The 26,839-nt window shown below is 46.0% G+C and overlaps 1 protein-coding gene across 4 annotated transcripts in view; it reads right to left on the reverse strand.

Annotated features, from left to right (window-relative positions):
* NUP93 (nucleoporin 93) overlaps positions 1–26,839 on the reverse strand; it is a 77,045-nt gene that overhangs the window by 3,196 nt on the left and 47,010 nt on the right. For all 4 annotated transcript variants that reach the window (XM_042886104.1, XM_042886107.1, XM_042886106.1 and 1 more), the window contains 17 exons: positions 23,009–23,071; positions 22,142–22,270; positions 16,273–16,347; positions 13,976–14,065; positions 12,510–12,649; positions 10,448–10,580; positions 9,350–9,507; positions 7,543–7,708; positions 6,687–6,780; positions 5,559–5,750; positions 5,186–5,312; positions 5,016–5,088; positions 4,748–4,792; positions 3,656–3,772; positions 2,562–2,680; positions 1,021–1,138; positions 580–663 (listed from right to left, as the gene is read on the reverse strand). In XM_042886104.1, the coding sequence (XP_042742038.1) occupies positions 580–663; positions 1,021–1,138; positions 2,562–2,680; positions 3,656–3,772; positions 4,748–4,792; positions 5,016–5,088; positions 5,186–5,312; positions 5,559–5,750; positions 6,687–6,780; positions 7,543–7,708; positions 9,350–9,507; positions 10,448–10,580; positions 12,510–12,649; positions 13,976–14,065; positions 16,273–16,347; positions 22,142–22,270; positions 23,009–23,071 (1,923 nt within the window). The remainder of the gene's footprint in view (positions 1–579; positions 664–1,020; positions 1,139–2,561; positions 2,681–3,655; positions 3,773–4,747; positions 4,793–5,015; positions 5,089–5,185; positions 5,313–5,558; positions 5,751–6,686; positions 6,781–7,542; positions 7,709–9,349; positions 9,508–10,447; positions 10,581–12,509; positions 12,650–13,975; positions 14,066–16,272; positions 16,348–22,141; positions 22,271–23,008; positions 23,072–26,839) is intronic.

Consider the following 26,839-nt stretch of genomic DNA (forward strand, 5'->3'; position numbering starts at 1 on the left):
TCCCAAGGTTTCCAGCAGCACACTGCACAGCCAAAGGACTGCAGCCTCCCAGAAAGCACGTCTTGCTCACAGTCACCAGTACTGCACTCATTGCTACACACAAGCAAACCAAAAGAGCTGACAGCAAGCCTTTACTTTGCACAGTTGCTCTCCCTTAGGCTGCTGCTGATTTGCCTGGCACTCTCCAATTCATTTCCCAGATGAGAGTAGTTTGTAGCAGAGCTCCTCTCAATTTAGCGTGATGCACAATAAATCAGATTTGGAGAGCAGAGGCAGTCCTCAGCATCAGAACCCAGGTGCTGTACTACAGAGGTGAATCTAACTCAGCAAGTTCAGAACAAGTCAGATGTGCAGGCTCCTTCTGCAAAGCGGAGATAAGATTTCTGAGCATGAATTGCAGTGCTGCAAAGAGCAGCATTATGAGAAAAGAGCTGCGAGCCAAGAGTCTATTGCATGAATGCAAAATAATTCCCTCCTATTTCCCTTTCAACAATAAGAATTATGAGATTATGAGGTTTTAAGATACTTTCAACAAGGGAGAAGGGTTCTGGGAGCTAAAAAACAAGAGGCATTACTTACTTCATCACTGAAATTCCTGAAGGCAGCAACTCTCTCCTCCACGCAATCCTGGCTAAGAGGTACAAGCTTCAGGCGCTCGATGATCTTCAAAAGGAGAAGCACAAACAGGCAGGTAATCAATGCTCTGTGCACTATATACCATTAAAGCACCCTTGCGAAGCCTTAACGAAACGCTGCCAATTCCATTCAAGAGGAATCATTTCAGTGTTACTCACTGGTTTATCTCCACACTTGGCTCAGTGGGAGAAGGACTACAAAACACCTCCAGAAAGACCTCCCTGATCGGTAAACAACAAGAAATACACTTCTAAATTCCCACAGCACTGCAGCACCCTCTAACTCATTAAATGCAAGTTTTTATTTTAAGTGACGTTGTGAGACATCCTGGGCTTTCAAGGGCGTTAGTAAGGCTGCACTTCAAACAGAACTCTTTAAACTTACATCAAAGGCCCTGTCAATGTGACCGGCGTGATACTCATCAAAAAACGTGATTAAGTCTAGCAGAAGGTAGAACGTGGAGTCGATGGATTTCTTTGCACTGATCCCCTGAGCTTTGTACCTGAAAGAAATCATCGCACAATTTTATTGAGCCAAGAGGCAAGCACACAGAAGCATGCACGGGCAACTCTTGGAAGCAGAGACATCAAGCACAAGGACAGAAGGCATCCAACAAAGGGCAGCTTTCGCTTTCCTTAACCGGGAGGCAGAATTTTACAGTTTTTGTCTTTTCTTACACAATAATTTTATCCACTCTTAAATTTCCATCAAATCCCAATTTTGCTTCCTTTTAAACACTTACACTTCTCATATTCATGCAGAAAACTGCGACACGCACTGGGGGCAAATGCAGTAGAAGCCTGTCTAACAGAGTGTTTCACAGCAAACAGCTCCCCAGCACAGCTGCGTGCTCCAGGCAAGAAGTTAAGGAACGGATTGAAAGCTGTGTCCTCTCCCTAGTTTACACTTGCCAGGAGGTGACTTAAAGCTCAAATTCAGACCACAGGTTTGATTTTCCCTCACGTCTGCTGGGGTTGAGGCTCTCACTAAGCCAACGTGGCAGCAATCTCTCTGTTTCCAGCCTCCCTCAATGAAGGAGCAGCTGAAGGAGGGACTGGCAAATGTCACCTGTCAGAAAAAGCAAAGCACGGGCCTCTGACAGAAATCAATACCTTCTCTCATATCCACCTGCCCTGCCTGGGAACTGCAAGCTTGCCTGGTTTATTTTTATTCATCAGAACACTTCAGGAAACGCAGCAAGACATTTCTCCCAGGTACCCAGATTCTGCCCTAGTAAAATACCAGAATTGTCCACGGCAATCACTGTGACAAGAGGCATCAAAAGAAGATGATTAAACAAGTCCCAAAGCTATTTTGCAATTTCTACCTTTCAGAGCAGCTTATTATTCCTACCTCGTGGCTGCTAATGAATCTTGAGCGCTGCCATCTCTCAGGCATGTGCCCCAATTAACACACTGACACTGCAGTGATATTCCTTTTGGTCTTTTGCACCTCTTTCTTTTTTAAGCACCTCGCTGCACGACCCAAGTTACAGCTTGTGGAAACATAACCCATTTTATTCGGTGCTCCTTAATAGACTGCCTCCCAGCTGGTAATCGTGCAAATCTCCTGATCCACCTACAGGAAAAAGCTTCTTGCCACATCTACCTGGTGTGCCACTGGAAATAACCTTTCTGGCTTCAGCACTTCAAGCACTGACCTTTTTGTTGTCTTCCAAGATCAGGCTGGACGGCCTCCCGAGCAGCCTGACCTGGTGGGTGGCACCTAACCCATGGCACAGAATTGGAACTGAATGGTTTTCAAGGTCCCTTGCCAAGGTCCTCAGCCACCCTATGATTCTACGATTCCTGAATACATTGCTGCAGATGCAACAGTCCAGCAGCAGAACCAGAACCAGATGCTAACACCTGCTGAGCCGATGGAGCTGTCAGCTGACCCAGGTCAGGTCCTGCCCCATGTCCTACCTCTCAGCAATGGAATGGGCCATGTTCTTCAGCCGCTCCTTGTTGGACTGGGGCGTGCTGATCTGGGGCACAACGGGACTGAGGAGTTTGTTCATCAGCTCCAGGACTTTGTCTGGGTTCTGTTGACATAAAGGTTATACACAATTGAAAGCAGCATGACAAGACTTCAAAGTCACAGTAAAAGGAGGAAGGTTTTACCCAATGACACCCAGTGCAAGCTCAGAAATGCCTCCCTCCCCCAGTCAGCATCACTTCAGCTGTAAGCAGCATAATACTGTTAGCTCATGTGAAAGAGTGCTGAAAAAAGAACCACGCAGCATTTCACTTTTCTCTAAGACAATGGCCACTGCTGTAACCCCCTTTCCTCAAATATGTTTCAAAAGGAAATGAGTACTCATGGTAAAGCCCAGCTGTAGGGTGACTTCACTGCAATCTTCCAGTACCTAAAGAAAGCCTACAAACAGGAGGGGAGGCAACTCTGTGAAAGGGGAGATAACAGCAGGACAAGGGGAAATGGTTTGAAGTTGAGGGAGGGAAGATTTAGGTTGGATGTCGGGGGAAGTTCTGTACTATGAGAGTGGTGAGGTGCTGGAACAGCTGCCCAGAGAGGCTGTGATGCCCCGTCCATCCCTGGAGGTGTTCAAGGCCAGGTTAGATGGGGCCCTGGGCAGCCTGGGCTGCTATGAAATGTGGAGGTTGGTGGCCTTGCCTGTGGCAGGGGGGGTCCTTGAGGTCCCTTCCAACCCAAGCCATTCTATGACTATTTCAGAGTTCAGTATCAATTACATTGGAAAAGCACATTCCAGGTAAACAACATCACTGGCCAGGATAACATCACACAAGAGGCAATCACCTCAGAAGTTGACTTTGATCAAGAGCTTGGGATGTCTCAGATCAGAACGAGATGGATAGCAAACTATCCAGGTTAACTCACTGAAACCCTCTACAAGCAGCCAAAGCCTCTGCTCCAAACTGCGGAAACAATCTACTGCAATAAAGTAAATCACTAAGATCCCACCTGATCACAAGGAACACGCTTAAAAAACCCCAGGGAAGCAGGTACTGATTTAAGGCAACACACTGGAGATATTTACCTTTGCAAGGTCATACAGTTTTGCTGCTTCTTCAAACAATCCTTTATTTTCTGCTGCAGAAGCCACTTTGTTAATAATAGGTTTTGTGTCACTATTAAACTTGTCTATCACTCCAGGCTACAGAGACGAGACAAAAAAAAATGAAAGAGGAATCAGAATGCTTAACATTCCTTAACGTTCAGTCCAGGCAATGAATATTTTACACGTTGGATTACGATGAGCATTTCCATGGGAACACAGAAAAGAGCCATGTTAAAAATACAAAGAGCTCTTGAGAGAGACTTTCTCTAAAATGGAATCAGCACTGATACATCTGCAGCTCCTAATTCATCCAAAATGACACAGGCAATGGGTCAAATCCAAAACCATTTTCATTTGCTGATGGCGTGTGTTGCAGAGCAGAAGAACACAGGGATGATTTCCACGTGTCACACGCCAGGCTCTCCAGGGATGTCATGGGTGTGTGCTGGCTTGACAGCTGGCAAGTTAGACTGGACAATGGCAAAGGCCTCTCACAAGAGTTTTAAAGGAAACAGTAAACATAAAGAGAATAAAAAAGAGGAAAAGGCAAGGATACCTAGAAAGCACTTTCCTGCAGTTAGGGATGTTAAGAAAAGTATCTTCTTGCTTATATAATCTTCTGCTTTAAAACTAAAACTGCTGGAGTCTGGTTTCATACCAAAGGAATACAAGAACACATTTTAAAAAGCTGACTACATTCAAACTAACAGGGTTCATCATTAATCTAAAAACTATCTTGCAAAGAACGTGAAGAAGAATTGGTGGGGATCACTGAGTTAACCTGCTCTCAGGGGTGCAATGCCACGGCTTTGAAACCAACAGAGGAAATCTGCACTTCACTGGAGCAACCCAATGAGACCTGTGTCTACAGTTACAGCCTCTGCCACAGGGACACACCTCGTGCTTCCCAACCTGCATCCTGCAGGATCTGATACTTGAAAATACAGCATTTATCCAACACAGCAATCATTTGGGCTGATGAAGAACAAAGAAAAGCTAGATAATCTCAGCGCACCGTTGGAATTAACGTGCAATTTGTAGTTTTTAGAATGAAAGCAATTATCAGCTCACCTTCCGACTGCCATCGTTCTCCAGCTTTCCAAGAATCATATCAAACTATATCCATGTAGATGTCAAGCAGGAAAAAGGGAGACAAAAGCAGAGAGATGAATTGAGCATATTTCACAACATATTTACTGAGTACAAATGCAGTGATGAAAAACAGCGAATGGAAAACAGCGATTGATATCAACATTACAATTTGTACATAAGCAATGCAGAAAAAGACTCAATTAATTATCTCATACGTACTACCACTGGGAGGAGAGCACAAACATACCTCTCTGCTTTCAATTACTAATTCACTAACACAGCGCAAGAACATGTTCTCTCCTTGGCTGTCCTTCTCGTTCCTACAAAAGAAGAGGGAGGAGGAGGGCTCTGTTTACAAGGACTTCCCAGGCCAGCAGCAATGCGGTAAAACATTTAGAGAGACACACGGGCTCCTACCTGAGAAAGTAGAAGTACTGCAGAGCCTCTCTTGGATCCGTGGACTCGAATTTACGGGTGTAGAGCATCAAAAGCCGCACGAAGTTCAGACGCCTCACGCCAGGGGGGTCACCAACCTCATGGCTTACTGCAATGTCAGAAGCAATGCTACTGGAGTAACTAATGCCAGGAGATGTCGTGCTCCTTCTCAAACTGAGGAGGAGTTTGAGCTTCTTCTCAAACTAGTCAGAATCACAGTCCAGAGCTCTGGTGAATACAGAGTTTGTAGGACGCTGTGCTGCTAAACGCTGCCTGTCTGGCCAGTTACATAGAGCTGCAGTGGTACCATCAGGACTCAGAAAACATTCCCTTAACAGAAACGTGCAGCACTTACATAACTGTGCGCTCTGCCCAGAAGATTTCAGGAGCAATTTCAACTCAAACAGGACCAAAGCAACATGAACAGCATGACAACGCAGGCGCTCCGTCCGGAACAGGAAAGCGATCGCAGCTTCAAACTGTGCTGTCAAGAACAATACTTGGAAGTAGAGGAAAGGCTGCTGGTTCACTGCAAAGTGGGATTCACCTGAGAAAACAAACACATACACACTCAGAGCTGGTGAATAAGGCTTTGCTCTCAGAGATCACCGGCAGCAAACACCTCTTGTCGCGATGCACGAGGATTCAGTGCCAACAGAAATGAACACACCAGGCAAAGCTGAATCCCAGTCACACAACAGCTTATCTGCAACTGACTGCAAGTACACCCTGACAGATCACACCACAAAGGCACATTCAGGAAGGGAAAGAGCAGTTACTAAGAAAATTTCCTGTGTGCTTTTTCAGACTGCAATAGATTCTCTAATAGCCACAGCTCTCATCTCCACTTCTATGCCAAGTGAAATCTCCAAATAACATTAGAGATCTGCCATTTTCTTACTCGCCAGTATTAGCTTACTGTGCTTACTTTCTTCTCAGTTGCATCTGGACACAAGTCATGCTGCAAACTACAGAGCTGTAGAGAATCACTTTCTGCATGTGTCTTTGATGGCCTAACTCACCTAATTTTGATCAACTGAAAGATGATGAACGACAATACTCTCCTGGGCCACAGATGAACTTTCAAAAAAAGGTAAGGAACGGTGACTTGGGCCCTCTGCAAACTACAAACAATAATTTAAGGGAAACAATGAGTATAAGAGAAAAGCCTTAGAAATACATGCCCTCATTAGGGCACCCTTTTCTATTCTGTATTCCAAAACCTAAAAGCCTCACTAGAAAGACCTCAAAATACATACGGTGAACAAAAACAATCCATCATGTATCATGGATATAGTCCAAATAACATTAGCATTGTTCATCTGTGAATATTCACTCTCTGGACTGCTGAGAACACACGGAATTCATCCACCATGACTTGCCACAGGCATTATGTGGAGCCCAGGCTTTGCGTAATAACAACTGCAAAGTGCCCTCCCCAGCAAAGCAGAACCCAGCAGCAGCTCCCTTTGTGGCTTCTTACCATAGTCCTCCAGCAGCTGCTTCTGGAACTGTGACAATGTCAATCGGTCTTGTGAAGAGCTGGCACCATCGTCATCGAAACACACCTGGTTCAGCTAAAGAAAAAAACAGCTCAGATGTTTCAACTTGCCTTTGCACAAGGGATGTGCTCAGAAGATATTCATTCCATCTGAAGCCGTATTAAGATCTGACCAACTAACAAACTACAGCTCACCATGGCAGGTTCACCCACTGCTAGAAAACAAAGACCTCCAAAGCAGTGGCAGCAGAAACACACAGAGGACTCAATGATCCTTCTGCATCTGTATACGCCATCAAACTTGACTACTGGGACTCAGAACACCCACAAGGTGATAAACATAATTACAATCTCTTTATTTTTTGACCAGTCTTAAATATACCACTTTATTCCCTCTGTTTGACAGGTGCTGACCAGCACTTATCAAGCATCTGAAGCTGTAAAAACCATCTGCTGGAGAAAGTGACTTCTTCCTGTCAACTGACACCAACATTTGAGCCAGAAAGAAAAATGCCCAAAGCATTCTTGTTGTAGCAAGCTAAAACTTCTAGTAAAAACAGCTGACAAAGATCGGCGTGAAGTAAAGAACATGACCCTGCCACAAAAGCTGTGTCCCCAAAATCACATCCAGTAGGACAGAGGGCAAGAGGAGCCCAGGAACCCATTTCCCAGCCTTTCACAATCTGCAAGGCCAAGTCATGAGCATCGCTGCAAAGCACGGCTGCGCTGCTGCAGAACACTGGCCTTAGTGGCAGGGAGGTCAGCAGAGCTGAGATGCAACACATTTAGACTTGTTCTTAAAGCAAACAAACCCAAACGAGCCCAACACCCACATCACCTTCAGCCAAAGGTAATCCTCTGTCGTGTCAGCAACTTCACTCTGGTTATCTGTAATGTCACAGCGGCCAATGATGCAATAAACAGCCCTTTTGTATGGGTCAGTGTTGTTCCTCAGAGCCCGTCTGTAATGGAGACGAAGCTTATTTTCTGTGGCAATGGATAACCTAAGGGAAAAAAATGAAGGAAAAATGTCAGGGATTCAGGAACAGACATGAACCCATCATCATATGAGGAAACAGAAATCAACATACAGTGGTGCATATCCACAGCAATGGCACACCTGAAGATGTTTCTTGCATTATTATAATCACATGTTAATCTAGAAGTATAACTAAAACTATGAGGATCGTCTTCAATTGCCTGCTGCTGCAGGAAAAGTCAGAGGACAACCTCTTTCGGAGGGTGCTTATATCGTGGTAGGTGAGATACTGCATGGCACTGTGCAATGTCATGATTTCAGAGAGCACAGTGCCTTTGGAACCCTTTGGGTTAATACACACCACCCGAGTGAGCAGTCTCTTGTGCCAGGCAGCCCTTTATGAGAGAGGCTTCAGCATTAAGTAGTGTCATATTGTTCTATTTTCTGTATCCTCTCATGGAGGATTGTACAGAATTGAATCAATAAAGTGCTCTCTAGACTACGATGTCTGTCAGTCTGGAGGCAGAGTACATCTTCATAGCCGTAACAAAAACAAAATAAATCAATTACAGTGCATCTTATGAAAGCGTTTGTGATGAAAACAACGACACTGCCTGCACTGAGGTTGCTCAGACATATGGTGAGCACTCCCAGACGCTCACTAGGAACCAGATTAATTTATACACCAAGGTCTAGTCAGTGAATGCCTTTTTTTTTTTCCCCTGAGTTCTGCTTTGAGATGCACAAACCGGTATGTTTGTGCCCACATCTCCATACCTGGAAACCCCACTTCAGTCAGCGCCTCAGAACACTGCCATCCCCTGAATGCAGAGCAGTCACTGCCTTTGAGTACACATGGGCTCTAAGTGCCACAAGGCATCACTGCTCAGCAACAGATCACACTCATTGCAGGGCAGCAGGGCTAAATGACCTTTAAAAGCCCCTTCCAACTCAAATGGTTCTACAACGGTTCTGTGTGTTTATTTGAAATGCTCTGCAAGTGGGAAGATAAATGAGATAACCTAAAACACCACAGCAGAGTTCAGAGCACATCCTAAGATGCACTAACTCAACAGCCTGCAACCAAATAATGAGTATTTTGGCCAGTGGACTCTGCCAAGCAATGGAAAAGCTGCAAGAAAAACACAGAAGAAGGATTCAGAAGGAATGCAGAAGAAGGATTTGTGAGTGAATGCTGGTAAAGACCTGAAACAAATGCTACTTGCTTTTATTGTGTGGCGTTCTTATATAAAGGTATATGGTATATACCTTTATACCAGGTGTAAAACAAAGTGTTCCCTAAAGGAAATTCAACTAAAAAAAAAGCAATAGGGGACATGGGATTCATGACAGCAGACTAATCCTGGCCTATCGAACGAGGCAAATCCAATGGTAAAAAAAACAACAAAAAGAACCAAAGCCACAGCACGCTATTATTTTTGAAACGTATGCTTTGCATTATTTTCAAATAATTCTCAGTGGAGACTTTGAGACTCAAAGACAAAAATTAGAAAATATAAACTTCTTACATGTAATCTATCTGCCTAATGTCTGTATTTCCTACCTAGCACCTGCAGAAATTTCTATATTTTACCAAGCCACAGACAACTCCACCACTCCTACAGCAATTTCTCCCCTTCACAGATCTTGCCTGGTTCCCACTTACCTTCTCTCTTTGCTGTTCATGTACTCCTGAAACCAGGTTTTAAACTCTCCCAGCTGGTGCTGTGCCCGTTTCACCACATGCATGGCTGCAGTCAGATCTCCGCAGCGCATGCAGTAGTAAATCAGTGCCCAGACGGGATGGCCTTCCACCTCACCATCCTGAAAATGCAAGAGAAATCATTTACATATAATAACAACAGCAGCATACTTGAATTATTTTTCTTTACGATTTGTCCTTGCATCCAAACACCGACTTTAGTAAAAGTACTGCTTGAGGTATGGAAGTAAGAGACCGCGGGGGTTAAGCTCTGTGACAGCTGCGTGCACACAGCAGCCAAGGATGGGATTTGCTTCTGCTGGCCTAGATTTCAGTTTGCCAGGCAATCTGGCAATCCCACAACTAGCATTCAGATACCATACCCACTCAGGAAGGGCATTTGGATCAGGGCAGTGAGGTGTTCACAACATCTGTGCTGAGATGAAGGTACCAGACTAATTGTGTACAGCAGCACATGAGCAAAGGACAGCTAGACTCAATTATGTTCTTTCTAACATTCCAAATGTATTATTTCATTTAACTTTTACTCTCTTAACCCAGCCTGCTTGTTTGCCCCTTTGACTTTGTACCTGTGCTGTTTCTAGTCTGTTAAGATGAATGCAATTTTATTCAGATACCTAAATAGAAAGCTTGGGTCACAATTCAGGCTATTTCATTATGTGTTTTGTCATCAGCAACTGCTGGGGAAAAAAAAAAGGAAAAAGCAGAGCAAGGAGAGTATGTTTCTGCTTTTCTTAAAGATCACAGTGTAGTTTAACACCTGCTCATTCTTCTTCAAAAAGAACACAAGATGTGACCACAATTCCTAGAACCTAGAATTCTCACATTACTGAGCACCCCCATACTTCAGGACTAGCTCTGATGTCACTGTGATCAGATCGACTGATTTTGTGCATCTTCCATTTTCCCAGTGGAAATTCTAGCAAGGGAGTGTGCTGCCTTAAGAGCCATTCCAACAGAAGACCAGCAGAGGCAGCACCTGGCTGCGCTGGAGCGCAGAGATTTGTGATTATAGCTCAGTCAGTGAAGCTGAGGACGTACCTGGAGTCCAGGGACAGGTGCAGGCAGCTTGATGTTCAAGTAACTGCGGACCAGTTGATAAGTGCCTGGAACTCCTCCCAGCTGAGCCTGGTGCAGGTTTCCAAAGACTGTCACAAAGGTGTAATTTTTGTAACTGAAAAGCAAAACGAAGATATGAATCAACTGAAATCCACTTGCTATAAAAGCACCCAGCAACTTTCAGACCCACCAGAATTGGCAATTTAAAGCAAACTACCTTGATGTTCAAGCATTATCGTTAAAAGAAAGAGAGGCAAAAACTCATCAATTAAGGAAGATGCTTGTATTCAACCGTCCTGAGAGAAACCGTATTTGGAGTCTGTGGCAGACTGCTCCAAGTTCAGCTCCTTATTATGAGGTTCCTCTCATAAGATTCTCGTAGCAATATATTAAACTCAATTATTTTGCTGACAACAGCCTTTCCAAACTACTGCTTTAACTCCCAGTGCTGTCACAGAAGAACACAAACACTGCAGATGTGTTTCTCCTCCTCCCCACTCTGTGGACAGATGCAAAGGGCCATGGATCAGGGCCGTGGGTTTCTCAGAAGGAAATCACTGAGAGGGAGAATTTAAGAGGAAAACGCCTGGTAAAAGCAGCTTTGAGAAGACCTCCTAGAAGAAGTCAAAGCTTTTAGTCAACGCAGGTCAATTTAACAAATATCCATGTTTAGAAGCAGGAGCCTCAAACACCTGTGTGCGGAAGGAATACACGTGCAAGTTGCAGCAGTTCAGCTGAAGCCCATTTCTTTTTCCTCTGCTGCACATGGCAGACTGGTGCATTCTTCTACTCTGGCTCCTAGCTGCAGACCACAAGATAGTTAGGCTAAAAAAAGCTACGCTGAACACGAGCAAGCATCAGCATACCTTGACAACTCATACTAAGGCTGAGCTCCTCAGGGTTTAATGTCACACCTGCTTCAAAATAACTGCTGCTAGAACAGCAGTGAGCAGTTATACATGGCATGCATGGGGCTGCAGAGGCTTCCAATGCCCCGCTATTAGGGGTCTGCTTTGCACATCATCCAATTCCCACTTGGAAATACAAAGCTACGAGGCACACGGGTTTAAAAAAAAAAAGATCAAATTTGAGGGGCCCAATTTCTTCTCCAGGTGGGCTCGGGGAGGGGGCCAAGAGGGGCAAAGGGGCTGTGCCAGGAGGTGCCCATGTCTCTCTCCAGCGTGCCATATCATGCTCAGATGGCAGAACTACCTGTAACAAATGCCCACTCACTACACTGCAGCTACTGTTTGCCTCTGAACCATCCTGCTAACATCACGTTGGCGGCTCTTCGACGAGGGACTGTGCTGTCCAGGACTGTGGGCACACACACAGGGAACAGCTGTTACTGCCAGCCGGGGGATTCAGCCTTGGGCTCTCTCTCTACAGCCTTTCTGCCTGCTCCACAGCCTGCAACTCTGCAAACAGCTTCCTGGTCAAGGAGCTTAGATCCCAACAACATTTGCAGATATAGCCAGTAAGCCACTTTCCAGAGTCTGAAAATCACTGCTAAGAGTCTCAACTTCAACCTCCTGCAATTTTGCAAAAAAAACCAAAACGCCTTCAGTGTAGAAATGGCACAACCAGAACCTGACTCACAGCACTGGATTTCATCCCAGTGCTGTCCTCATTTCCAGCCAGCACTAGCTCCCAACAGGTAATCAGCATTCATACAGGGAGTGTGGAAAAGCAGATTTTTTTTTGCAGAGGGGAAAATAGGTCTCCTTCCACAAGTGAAAAATCTTCACGTATCACTGTAGCAGATATAAAATATTTAAAGACAACACAGAAGAAGAATAAAAGATCTTTTTGTCTTCTAAACAAGCTCCCAATGGATTCAAGGCCTTTCTTGTTAAAAACAGTTTTTAACTAAAACAGTTTATACTCAAGCGGCTGCTCAAAGGCCCTTAGAAGGGAAAAAGACCAGACGTCTCTTATGAACAGCATGAAGCGACTTGTTAAAACAGCCGTGTGCGTTACCAAGTAGTGCGGCTCGTTAATGGGGAAATTGATCAGGCTGTGTTGTCCAAAGCACTCAGCTCACCTTTGCTCGAGGTAGCGCAGCGCCTGCCTCACAAACTCCATGCGCACCTCCAGGTTGGTCCGCACGTTCAGGACGTCGCTAGCAGAAACCAGGCGAACACTGGTCATTTGTTTCACCATGGCCCACATCTCAGAGATGTTCTGTAGACAAGTCCATGCACAGCAATTAGCAGAGAGGTGAAGAAGCAGCCCTGCTTTGAGCTACGCGGTGTTTTGATGCTTAAGCAAAGGAAAAAGGGTGGCTGTAACCTCAGTCAGTTTGGAGTCGTGATGCAGACACCGGATGCCAGGTAAGCCCCTCCGTCCTGCAGAATACAGACTTCTCTGCATAATGCTTGTGCCAGGTGGTGGCTCTAAATACTTTACCTGCAGTCACCCAGTACCAACAGTGGTTTCCCAAACTAGGCTGGGGATGTGGTGCTCAGACTCCACCCCATTTCTGGCTCAAATATCCCACTCTAAAAAATACCACAGCATCCATAAAAATAATCGTTCCGGTTGCCATTGGAAAGCCGTGCAATCAGCTGCGATGAAAGTTTCTAAAGGACTTAGACAGAGACTCAGTTACAAAAAGAGGCTGAAAACCATCCAGATTTGCTCATTCATAAGGATGAGATTGTATCAATCTCTCCAGGACCAGAATATCCCTGCTGGAACGGCAAAACGCTGCAGAGTAACAGCACTGTTAGCTTCAGCAGGGGCAGGTGTTTGATCTCAGAGCTTCAAAGCAGCAAGAATATTGAAACTCGCCCTGGTGTCCCTAGCAAAGCAACAGAGCTGCTCAAAGCAAGGATACACATCTGTAATTCTGATCTGATCCAAGCATTCGCCACTCAGCTTCCGCACAGCTTTCTGCTTTCCCTGTCTGCAAAGTCCTTTCATGACTCGGCCATCCTGCAGTACTGCCCTCCGAGCATTTCTCAAAGATAGCCAAGTTTGCACATTTGTTTTATGGGGTGGATCAAGGCAGCACAATTAAAGGAATGAGGAAAGAAAAAGAAAAGCAGACAGATCATTCCTTTAAAGTCAAGCCTACAGACTTTGGCTGGCTTTACGCTTTGCTGTGGGAGCAGCTTCAGCTCTAGCAGCGGCTGATTGAACACCCTTCACCTACAGTTGTATGCACTCAAAGGACAGCAGGAGGCCACACTTCGAAAACAGAACTCCAGAGAATCCATTTAAAATGGAAAGCTTTCTCTCCCCCAAGAGTTCGTCAATCACGACAGGACTCCACAATGAAATCAAGTTCTTCTCTTCTTCATTCTGTTGAGATATTCACCATGACCAAGCTCGTCACAGGTGGGCACTGCTGTGCTAGAGAAGATTGCAGTCCTGGCTCTATTTGCTGTGGAACAGTGCCACTTTTTTTAGGGGGGGCAGTATCAGTACTTTTCCACCAATTTCAGCAGGCTGTTGCAGCTGAAAACAGATTAAACACGTTTCCTGACATTAACTTATCAGCAGTACCTTATCATCCAGTTCTGCAACAGCAGCACAAAGGTCCACCAGGTTAGGCTGCAGATGTCTGTTCACTATCTTCTCATTATAAATATAAATCTGAAACATATTGAAAATAAGCAAGTTTAACAAAACCTCTTACTCTCCTTCCCCCTCCTCAGACACAGTAGCAGAATCTAAACCAGGCTACAAGAAGAGTGTCCCCAGCAAGTTCCTTCTGCCCCCTCTCTCCTTCACTGCTTGTTCGTGCAGAAGAGGAAGGGCCAACTGCACAGACTTCCACACTCTCTGAAGCCCCAGGCCTGCCTGAAGGCCAGTAGCAACCCACCTGTGTGGGGTTTCTGCACAGCAAAGTGCTTCACTGAATGCCACATTAGAGTAATTGCAGCTAATTGCTGGAGGACAAAGATTCAGAAGAGACCTGACAAGCAAATAACAGTGATAATCCCCTCTGCCACAGTCTCCTACCTGCTGGTATAAGAGAAACAGAATTTTACTGTTTTATGGCAGAAGTATTTAGGCAACTGCAACGTGGGGAAACAAGAACAGCAAGTTTGCTCCTAAATCCTTCTACCCCCTTCCATCCTTGTAACGTAAATCTCTGTCTAATTTGGCTACTTCTGCTATTGTTTATTCTACTCTCAGACCTTCCAGCTCCCTTTGGAAATAACCAATCCCGATCCTGAAAAGGTACTGCTGTCATACTTTAAGTATACTTCAATGTTTCCAGCATGCAAACGAGATGCCGAGCTCAGGACTGCGAACAGAACCCAGCACCAGTGAAATCACACACATGGCTTTCACTGTGTTCCTGCGATACAGGTTGAGCTGTCCGTGAAGGATAAATTTCAGCACAATTAAAACACATATCCTGGCTGCTGCAAAGCTGTCTGACAGAATGAAATCCTAGGTCTCTTAGCTCCCTGCTGGAACCTACAGCAGCCCCATCCAGGAGCAGCTCTGAAGCCCAGATGTTCTTGCACTTAAGCAGGGGGCCAAGAAGAGTTTGGCTGGCACTGCTTCTCCAAGGGGCTTGCTGGGGGCACGCAGCAGTGCTGGAATTGCACTGCTGGCAGAACGCCGACCACCGATGCCACGCTTTCATGGCACACTACCAGCACCCTGCACACAGCTGGGAATGATACAGCACACCTACAGGGGGCAGACTGCGACGCCACGGCCACCCCAGGGCTGGCACTGCTCATGGGCTGAGCTTTCTACATTTGCAAAGCATCCGGGAGCAATGCTGACAGCCTGAAAGCATGGATGTAATTATACCACATGAAGACCCTTACTGCAGGATTACGGTAGAGATGGAACAAATTAATGCACTAATAATAACCACTAAATCAAATATACACTTTATCAGCAGTACTGTGCACCTTATTTTGTGATTCATTTCCTCAAACGGCTGCCATAACTGAATGCAGACAGTAAAACAGATGCACAAGCTGCTATCTGGCTCAGCGCAGCCCGAGCCAAGGCGCACAATGATGGTAATTGTGTGCAAATCAGGCGCTGTCTGTGCACTTTTACATACTCCAATTTGAAAAATCAAGTCCTTCTCTTTCATTTCGTTTCTGTCAGCTCTGGTAAACAGATTGTCCCAGCTAACAAAAGTAACGGCTCTGTTACGTAAAGGTTTATCAGCTTTCCTTGTAAGTCTCAGCAGGAGCCCAATGCCACCAGACATCAGCTCACAGCTGAGGCTCTGCAGCCCCTCATCGGTGTTCCTGTTAAAATGGGATGCAATGTGACAACTATCAGGATTAAGACTTCAGCATGCTTTCCCCGTCCCTGGAAGTGTTCAAGGCCAGGTTGGATGGGGCCCTGGGCAGCCTGGTTTAGCATTAAACGTGGAGGTTGGTGGCCCTGCATGTGGCAGGGGGTTGGAGATTCATGATCCTTGAGGTCCCTTCCAACCCTGGCCATTCTGTGATTCTGTGATTCCCCTGAACGCAGGCATCAGAAAGCTGATCTTCCACACATGAGAAGAAAGGGAATGTGAACTCTTCATTTACATAACATTACACTTTGTCAGGAACCCCAAGAAACACGTTTTGAAAGGTTAAAAGCTTCCATTTCCCATACAAACCAGAATGACTTCTGCAGTCACATACGTTGATCCAAATCTCCGGACACAAATATTGTCGGGGACAGATGAGTACATCCCCGAAAACGTCAGACCAGTCTGCTGTACAACCTGACTGCACTCTGACCCGGGCAGACACCCCCACGCTGTACCTTCCGTACCATTCAGGCACCCGGTGCTCAGCCATTTCCTTCCCTTCCCCCAGCACACCCACCTGACGTGCGTATGCCATCTCCACGCTGTCCAGAGAGCTGCGGCCCGGAGGGCCCGACTCACCGACATAGCTGGGCTGTGGAACAGCAAGCAGAAAGGTTGTTACACATCTGGTTGTCTCCCCTTCTCCAGCGCAGCCAAACTCATCGGTCTGCACTCACACCTTCCACACCAGCCTTCTGAGCGCGTTGTGCAGAAGGGATAAGGCTGCTGCAGTGCATGGAACCGTTTATCTTCCTCCCCAAGGAAAGCAAAGGGAAACAAAACCCAAACAACCCATGTTCCTGGCAACGTAGCAGGTTTTGAAGCTTTCTGTGGAGTAGAAAGCATACTGTTATTGCCTGTTGCCTTCCTAATGCTACCCAACACCAATTATTATCTTCCTAATATAACTTCAACTTTCTGAGTTGAGAGGAACCCTGCTTGGGGCACAAACCAACCGTTAGCTCTCTATAACAAGAACATCAGTGTATCTCGTTAGCATTCTATAACTGCAGTTCTTTGTTTTTGCTTCCTGGAAGGTTGCTTACTGTCACATTTGGTCACTCACTGCGAATGAGCTCCCATAGGGCTTACTCCAGGAGCGAAATGCTTCAGTTACAGAGTTGGGGAACAGGCAAGAGTCAGAGCAGGGAAAGTCTGCCCTCGTCCCTAAAACTTGGAAGACAATACTGCCATAATATTCCAACGCCACACCAAGCTATCCCTGCAAACATGCCCACAAGTCACACGTGCGTTTTCAGTACAGCACCACTACACACAAATGTTCACTGCTGGAGGGAGGGAAGAAAACTCTCATGTATGCAGTGCTCTCCGATGTTTCCAGCCACCTCCATATGTAATTAATCCAGTATTTCAAGTCTAGGCTTTGAAAAATAAAGCACTATCATTTTAAAGACAGATCCTTTTGAGGTGAACACTCCTTTAATATCATATATATAATATTGCTGCTCAGGTGGCACTAGAGCCACAGCAGTCTGAAGATAAAAGCAAGCCAAGCTTAGTACAATAGTATCATATTCATTATTAAGCCAGCTGACATAGCTAGAGCAAAGGAAGAGGAAAAGACAAGCTTTTGGAAAAACAAGCCAGCGTTCAGGGCTGAGAGCAAAGCTGGCTGTGGCTAGCTGCTGCCTTAGTGCATCCTAGCAGCACTGCAGCTTTGCTTTCTTTACGCCAGCAATCTGAGACTTCAGAACCTCAGCACAGACACGATCACTGCCAGGAACTGCCTGAGGACATGTCCTAGTGCTTCCTGGAAGAGCTCTGCTCAATAAAACTGACTCACCTCCCATACGAAGAAACAGCATAATGACCAAACGCAGCAGTAAAACCATTGTCTGCAGCCTTATGGTGTCATGCTGTGACAGGGAGGACCAAGACTCCCCAGTGACCTGGCTGACATGGATTTCAGGAGGACCGGTGCTTCCTTGTGACAAGGGAGGTTTAGGTTGGATATTAGGAGGAAGTTTTTCAGTCAGAGCATGGTGAGGCACTGGAACAGGTTGCCCAAGAAGGCTGTGGATGCCCCATCCCTGGCCAGTCTGGATGCTGGTTGGCAACCTGCACACAGCAGGGGGTTGGAACTGGGTGAGCATTGTGGTCCTCTTCAACCAGCCCATTCTATGGTTCTATGACCTGGCTGGCCCAGACTTCAGGAGAAGATGTGAGAAAGGGGAGCCTGCCTTGTGACATTAACAATTTCTTGTTTCAAACAGGATGAGCTGAAGGCACAGGCTTCAAAAGAAGACATCTTTCTGGTCTATATCCCAGCTTTGAAAAAAATAACACAAACCTATGGAACTTGCTCTGTGCAGTGATGTACTTGGGAAGCACTGAGAGATTGCTGGTTCTTTCTATTGGGTGCCACTGCCCTTACACTGCTGAGCATACGCTGCTGCAAACGGCCAGATTTCTGAAGAGGCCAATTTTATCAATTTAACACTTAATGACAAATGAAGTCTCATGACTGTGAAAGCTGGTCTAAGCTAGCTAGGTGTTTATATGTTAAGGTAAGAGTAATGACCTCTGTTCATACATTGTAAGAAATGTGTGCTATCTGTGATTCGTGCTTTTGCGCTGTTGACTACAAAAAAAAAAATTTATTTTTGTCCCTGAAAAGAGGGAAGTGAAGGCAGAGATGAAACAGGACAACCTTTAAATTGCCAGACTTCATTTATCACTGCATTCATTTCTCAGTGGCAGCACAATGCAAACGACGTCCATCAGACAATAAAACCAGATGCATTTAGACCTTAGGCAGCATAACCAAAATGCTTCAGAAAAAAATAAACCCCTCTTTCCTTTTGCAGCTAAACTTCTACTAAAAATATTCCTCAGAGTCACCTCTAATGGGACCCGTACTCAGAAGTACTTGCACCTCAGTGCCAACTCATCTGACACAAATTCCTTTAAACCCACCTAAAAAGGACTCATTCTTTGTTCTACAGAACAAAGAGGCTGGGCTGTTAAAGCAGGTTTCCTGGGAAACAGACGTGATGGCAGAAATACTTCCAAGCCTTTCCTACACTGTGCGAGACAAATTGAAGACTTATTTAAAGTAACACTAAATTATGGATGTTGTCATTAAATACTGATGAGGTTTCATCTCCTAAAGCAAGGGAAGAAGGGACCGTTTTGACTCGGTGTCACTTTTCAACCAGCGCTCTGACATCAGAAATGTAAAGGCTGGGGTTTATTTGGTGACTCCGAATCCCTTCCCTCCTGCTGTACTGAGCTGTGTGACTGATATGCTACAACCCTCAGGTGAGGATCTGAATTCACAAGTGCACATCTGCAGCTAAAGAACAAATGCTCTGGGCTTTTCTGCTTTTGTTGGTTTCCCTTTCTTCCCCTCCGGTCGCAGCTTTACCCTAGCTGCTATGCTTTGAGCATCACCTACTAACAATACGCCCCACCTGAGAACTGACACACTGTAAGTGAACTCTTAATTGCCCACTACCAGCTTGGCCCTTCATCAGAAAGGAAAATCAGGAATACCAGAACTTGCCTTGCTTTCCTTACATTTTTCTTTCCTGTGGCTACGGCCAGTTAATTTCTTAAGTATTTTCCACCTCGTACTTGTATTTGGGCTTTCTCTGCAGCTGGCAATCCCTGTCTAAAGCAGCAAACCCCACAGCTTAGGAGTTCTGGGGAAGGGGAAAACATCCTTTGGCAGCAAGTCAGAGCTTATTGAGTTCTCAAGGAAGGAAAAGATTATGAAAGCTGTGTCAAGAAGAGCAGCCAGAAGCATACTTGAAGAATCGTGTTTTAGGTCAGCCTCTTGAGCAGAACTGGAGCAGCAAATGCAAACAAGACAAAGTGGGTAGTGCGCAGAGGGCTGCAGAAATGCTCACTTCTCCACGTATCCACAGTCTGGCATTTCCTCCACAGCTTGCGCTGCTTCTGTCAATCCCATTTGCTTCTCCCTGCCTTGAATTTAGGTCTTTCCAAAAGATTCTTCAGAGCTATAGCCTTTATTCCACATCACCCATTCGCACTTACGGTCACCTTCTTATCTTTAAATTCATTTAGCCTAACAATGCTGCTTTTCAAAGGAGCCCTCCTTCATCAGCTGCAGCACAGAAAGCTGCATTATTCATCACCCTCATCTGCATGTGCACATTCCTCAGCAGAAGGCCAGCAGACATTTTGTCAGCACTCCAAACACCTTGGCCACTAGATGCAGTGCAGGGCCACCGGGAGCCTGAGCGTGAGGAGCAGCACTCAGCTTAGCCAGGAGTTCTCCCCTCTTCCCCAGAAGCACCTCATTATTAATCCTATTTCTCCCAAACAGGAACAGGGCCAGGCTGGAGGACAAGGCGGAGCAGAAAGTCCTGTGCTAGCTTCTTCGAAACACGAGCTTTGCCTGCTAATTGGTCTTATTTCCATGAATAATGTGTTGGTATTTCGCCCTGCCCAAATTAGCTTGCCCAAAGCTTGAGAATTGGCTTGCAGGCAGGCCGGCCCCCTGCTGCGCTTGGATCTGTGCCTTTTCAGTTGATTCTCCATCTCCAGAGGACATCAATTAAACCTCTACTATATTCTACCGGCTGCGTCTGTTTGTGTCACACACACAAAAAACTTATTTGACTGGAACAAGGCTTTAGAAGAACAACCTGCTGTGGGGAGGCTACATAACAGGCTTTTAACACAGTAGCTGCACTTCAAACCTCTCAGACCTTTGACTTCTTGAGGCTAAGACTGGAAAGCATCAAGGATTTTAAATGCTCTTGAAATGACACACCGATACCACGAGCGCTTTGAAAGGGAAAGAGAAGTATTACTGAGTGATAGCATACACTGAGTCTTTAAACTCATTCGTGGAAACTATGAGGGTTTCCTTCTCTCCCACCGATTTGGCACTTGGCATCTCACGTTTTAGTCCCCATTTTGATACTGAAACATCAGAAAAGGGGTTTTTGGCTTCGCGGAGCAGGTTGTTATATTGCTTCTCTTAGCAGCCAGTATCCATGCTTACAAAGGAAAACCCCACACCAATAACTCACACAGAATCAAAAGGTGTTAGAATAGCTGCCAAGGCTTCAGACTCACATCCTAAAAGAATAGGGAAGCTGTTCCTAGTTTGAGATTAATTCAGCCTGCATTATTCAACATTGCTAATAGTGGAATGGCAGACAGCCCTCTGAGAAGTCACAGTAAAGTGTCAGTAAAACACATTCTGGGGAAGATAGATAGCTTCTATAAAGAGATATATAATAACCAGGATTAACCTATATTTAAAAGAACAGTAATCAGAAAGGGACATTTCATTAACAACTTTAATTATTTCCAAATCCCTATACAGGTCATAGCCCATTAACACCAAGGGCTTTTACTTTATATTAATGCAGTTTGCAGCTCTGTAAGTCACCCCAACGAAGGAGAACTTATTGAAAAAAAGTGGAAGGGCGGGGGGAAGATGGCTATAAAAAACCTGGGCCTCTCTCCTGGCCTGAAAGCGCAGCAACACGCCTCCCCTTGTTACTCCTCTCCTCTCAAGGTGACAGATTTCACTGGGCACCGTGCTGGGGCTGCGATCCAACTTTGTGCTCCAGGGATCCCAGCTGATGCCTGGCTCCAAGCAGTGGGATTCCCGCAGCTCTGCACAGAGCCAGGCCTTCTGCTGAGCTTTCTTCAAGAAAAATTATAAAGTCTGCAATTGTAACACAGCATAAGGAATGTTTTAAGCTGCTAGTCTACACCTCTTCATATCAAATAAGGTCTGTCTTGCTCAAAGGCTCTGATCGCTACTTAATGGATTACGGAGGTTATGGATTAACCTTGAACTGCCGGATGCCAGCGGCCTTAGAGGAACAAAGCATCCAGCTGCACTCAGTGTGAGATCAAGGTAAAAGGAAGGCATGCTCCCTTTGGTTTTGAATATTCTGAAACCCAAGAGAGTTCCACACCCTTCTACAAAAGGCATAAGTCCTGGCTAGGAAACAGCAATAATAGAAGGACATTGTATGACCTGTGTGTGAGCACAGTCACACCTGAGAAACTGACTGGTTTCATTCGTGCTGCAAAGCCTTCCTGAAGGAGAAGTTCACCCCAGGGTGTTTTCTGTCTCTGAGTGTATCGATCTGATATGCATTAGCATGACTAAGCTCCCACCTTGCACATAAAACATTGCTTCAGCAATAGCAGCTCTGTTGCCCGTGCCAAGCAGTCAATAAGAACAAAGATTTGATACTTCAGCAGGCAGTGCACTCTACTAGTCGCAGCCATTTTGAAATTAAAAAGAGTTCTGATATTGCTTATTTTCAACAGAAATGAGCCACACAATAACCCAGAGGTAGTTTCAGCAGTGTTGGAGTGACAGCTGCATGCAGGGCACGGCTATGCACAGTGTTTGAAAAGACAGTTACCTCATTTTCCTGGGTGAAATCGAGAGCATCATCTCCAGATGCAAGCAGAGTATGAAGAATCCTCTGTTTTACCTGCTCCCATTCAACCAGCATTGACTCTCGGTGATACTCTTCTGCCATAGCAAAAGTCTGTTGTACAAGACGTTGCATTAGGATACAGAAGATGCTTCTCTGTCATTCCTGTCATCACTGGTGTGATGCTAGCTAGCAGCCTCAGCTATACACTGTAATGTAAAACCATTTTCTATTTTCATGATGGAATGTAGGTCTTCACCTATAATCATTTCAACAGGGTTTTAAATATGCTTCAGTAATTATTGAGTAATTATATGTAATTAAAATAATTTAATAATGCAGAAGTACTATTTCTTATAATTAAGAAAACAAAAATACAAACCGATGCCCCAAGAGTGCATGTAGGGAAACAACCTAACCTCAGTGCTAGGAATGCAATGAAACTTCTAAGCAGCAGCCTTAAGACAAACAACAGGAAGCATTTTTCCACACTGCATAATTCAGAAGGGAAAAATCACTGCCCTCAATATGACACACCGAAAGCCTAACGAGATTCAGAAACTCTGTCAGATGAATTTTGCATCAGACAGCTTCAATCTCAGAACATCCTCGAATCAATGATTTGCTCAGAGCAGAGGAGATAAAGTGGGGAAAGTCCATCCTACATCTTTTTCCCATCTAGATGGTTTAGGCACTGGTCCCTTTTGAGGGCAGAAATTCAGGCTCTACAGAACTCTTCTGAGATTAAGAAATTAAGTTCCTCAAGATCTACTTCTCTTTTCTTTCTTTCTTTTTTTTTTTCCTCTCTCTCCTTGTTTACTTAAAAGAAAAAGGCACTTGCTTCCAACTTACCCTCTTCCTAGACTCTTCAATGGCTGACAGCAATGCATTGTCCTTCTCATTCTTCAGGAATCCCTGCAAAAAAAGAAAAGCAGAGCATCAGCCAGCAAGCATTCCTGTGCTAACATCAGATCCGCACTGCACCACTCAGCTCATCCCGCAGCTCCCCTCAGTCCACTCCTGAGAAGTGTAAAGGTCACTTGACTTCACCAGAGATACAGCAAGATGTCCATACAGAGCAACGGGAAAATGAAAATGCATTAATCCTGATTTAATATGCATTAAATTCCAGCGAAATGTCCTGCTTCCATTCCCTTTTATCTCTATGTCCCAGCAAGCACCTCCTCTTGCTCTCCATTTGAGGGAGCTGGGATGAAAGCTAGGTAGGAGTGATAAGCCAAGATAAGACTGTTGGACTTGAGTAGGGTAAAAAGAAAGAAGAAAGGCTCTGACTTGGCAGCTTCAGGCAGGAGTGAAGCTCTGGGAGGCCCAACAGGAACTGTGGAAAAGCTTTAAAAATAATCAGTTGAAAAAAGATGGAAATAACTAAGCAGCTGGAGAGCACGCAGGAGGGGCTGACAGCACCGTCTCTTTCCTCACATACAGCTGGAGTGGTTAAAAAATATTTACACTTTTAATTTACCAGTACATCTCAAAGCAGGTCAGGTGTACATGAACAGATTGGCTCCAATGAGCTGAATTTTCTTATCTTCTATATTGCTTTTGTGACCCACAAGTTGAAGATACCCTGAGCTTAGAGCACGTAGCCGTAGGGTAAACTGCAGGAACACATGGGCAACAAACAGGAAACGTTCATCACACCCTGACTCAAACAGCTGTATTTTACACTGTCAGCAATTAAACAAACCTACACGATTTGCACTCCCAAACTTCAGTTTAAACATTATTTGAAACAGGAAAAAAAGCTCTTGGCTCCCTCTGAAGTAACCAGCTGTAACACGTTAACTCCACCAAGTGCTAATACCTTAACGGTCTGTGTGCCAGAGATCTAAGCAGAGACCACTGACAACAGGAGGGAGCAGGAACCCAGCGCACTGCACTCTGTGCCTTTACACCAGGGATTCACAGCACAGCCTGCTGCCATGGGGCTGGCACCTCTGGGAAAGCCTATTTATAGTGAATCTTGAGAACAGCCCTGCAGCTGCATTAAGCACAGCCACAGATACGAGCTCGCTGCTTACCTCGGTCTGAGAGGCGAGGAAGGTTTGAAGTTTCTCAGAAATGAAGATAATTGGTAGAACACTCAGCCAGCACAGGTGTGCTGCCTGCCTGCACATCAAAAGAAAAGGCACTGTGCTCTTCCCCTCTGAGATCCACAGAATGAGCCATGCCTGGGGCAGGGCATCCGACCCCTTCAGCGGGGACCAGGAACACCACCTGTCTGTACAGCAGGCAAAGAACTGCAACCCCCTGGGACAGACCAGGAGGTGGTTCTCCTAGAAGCAGCCCTGGAACTCCTGGAATTATACATTGAAGAAGGGCTCCTTGAACACAGCCTACTTCTCACTTTCTCCACCACGTCCCACTTCTATTTTACAGTTATGCCCACAAAGAAATCATAGCCTCAGCCTGAAAAGGGGAAGCTAAATGCAGATTCTTGCATGTGCCTGAGCACCAGGAACAGCAGCAGCTGTGACCGAGCTGGGCCAGCAGCTGAGCTGCAGGTGAGGTGGGCAGGGAGAGGACTTGCCTTCCTTACCTTTGGCCACACTGGGAGGTGCCTGGGAGAGAAACCACTGTGGGTGTTATCTGTTTTCTTTTTTCCTGCCCCTTCCCTAAATCAGAGGCCTGTGGGCTTCCAAATTTCAGCAGGTCCATTTAAGGGATTTTATTACACCGAATGCCGACCAGGGAATGAGCACAGTCCTTCACAATCCCGAAACTGCAGCAAGCAAAGATCTTTGCATATCTCAAATATTACCCACAGTGTCTCACGGACAGAAGGCACATTCAGCAAGGCTGCCCTATGCCTGGTGCTGCGCAAGGCCATAGGATGGCAATTGCTGCTTTGGCTGCTTGCAGGCTGACTGCTACACCTCAGAACAGGGACTTTCCACACCCGGAGTTGAGTTTCCTGACAGTGCTTCTGCTGAGGCCAAACAACAGCTCTCACACTGTCTCTAGGTGTTAGCAGCCATAATTTCTGACTAAAAAGTACCAGTCCAGCTGCTGTACCCAATACCAATTCCTCGGGCTTCCCGCATTGCCACCTAGCGGTGTGCTGTGCTTCCATCACAGGACACTGAGGCTTCGCTTCGCTTGCACCTCATCCCACGTGCTTTAAGGAAAAACAGAGCTCCCTGGAACAAGGGTGGCAGGAACACAAAAGAATTGCATTTCATATTGTGGTCCCCAGAATCCCAGGCCATGGAAAAGCATTAAGGGTTTGCAGATCCATGGAGAGGGCTGGGTTGTACTTGCTGAGCACGCCTGCCCTACAAGCTCCCGCAGTCCCAGAAGCAGGGGTGACTTTGGCACCAACTTTCAGACTACAGCAGGAGGAGCGGCTCCCTCCAGGGAGGTGCTGGCGACTGCACCAGGAGTACCGGTGCTGCTTTGTATCTGATACCCAAAGACAGAAGCAGAAGAGATACTGTTAGGAGACAAAAGCCATTTCACAGCAGCAGATGGCAAGGACAGGGATAGCCAACCGAAGCACCGCTCAAACCTCCCGGGTGAAATCCTCACCTTGCGGCTCTCACGCACAGGCTCTGTCACAGCAGGGATAAAAACAAACCCATATCTTAATTCCCCGAGGCAGGTTTCCACAGAAAGCTGATGGAGCCCTAACGTCACATCCCCCTCTCCTGGGTGTGCGGCTGCCTGGCACTGAATTTCCCTCTGCTCCTGCAGTACACCAACATGCTCTCCCCGCACCTTGCTGGGAAGGGAAGCAGCACATCTCTCTTCCATTACTCCCTACGACACTTGCTGCCGTATCTTAAGCTTGATTTGTGCAGTATCTGCTCGGAAGATGTTTGCAAAACAGTGACACGGATGTGGAAACGCACCCACTCTCCCACCTCCAGCTTCCCTCTTCCCAGCTAGTCTCATTCTCAATCCCCATTTACTCCTGCAGATCTACTGGCACTCAGCATCCTTCCCCAGCACATTACAGCTCCTCTTGGATCTCTCCCGTCCCATGGATTCCAGCTTTATCTTCTCACCACCTCCTTCCTCACTGAAGCCCAGCCTTGCCATACCAAACCCCAGCCTCCCTCTGCTACACACTCATCTCCCAAGCCTTGCTCCCCACTCCTTCCTCCCACAGCCCTTCCTCCCATCTACAGCACCCAACCTCCAGCTCTGGCTGCCCTTCAGCATTCGGAAGAGGACTGCCTGCAGCTGAGCTCCAGGAGTTGAGACTGCAGAGGCAATAGAGGTGCACGCAGAGGACTCCCCATGAACCTGGCCAGCCCAGTACAATGGCAGGGAGAACGTGGCAGTGGGGGAGGCTTTCAAAGTGCATCAGTAGGTGCTTTGTGCAGCAGAAAGGGCTACAGCAGCAATTGCATGACATGTATTTTGCAATCTTCATCTACAAGGCTTTCTTACCTTTGGTTTCATTTGAAAATTAACTTGGGTGAGGAGAATGAGATGAGGGTGAAGGCAAAGCACCACAACCGCACTGCCTGGGCAGACATCACTGCCCAAAGGCAGCATTCTCAACGTGCAAAACAGTTACCAAGACTCATCCAAGAGGATGAGCTGAGGGGCGCCCCAGGGGAGGCTGTGCCAGGAACCAGCACCTACCTCGCTCCAGCCCAAATTCCACAGGAAAATGTTTCAGCAACTAATTCATTATCTGCACAAAAGGACATG

The sequence above is a fragment of the Lagopus leucura genome, unplaced genomic scaffold (assembly GCF_019238085.1).
Source record: "Lagopus leucura isolate 7727_CA_CO unplaced genomic scaffold, USGS_WTPT01 Super-Scaffold_100054, whole genome shotgun sequence".
NCBI lineage: Eukaryota > Metazoa > Chordata > Aves > Galliformes > Phasianidae > Lagopus > Lagopus leucura.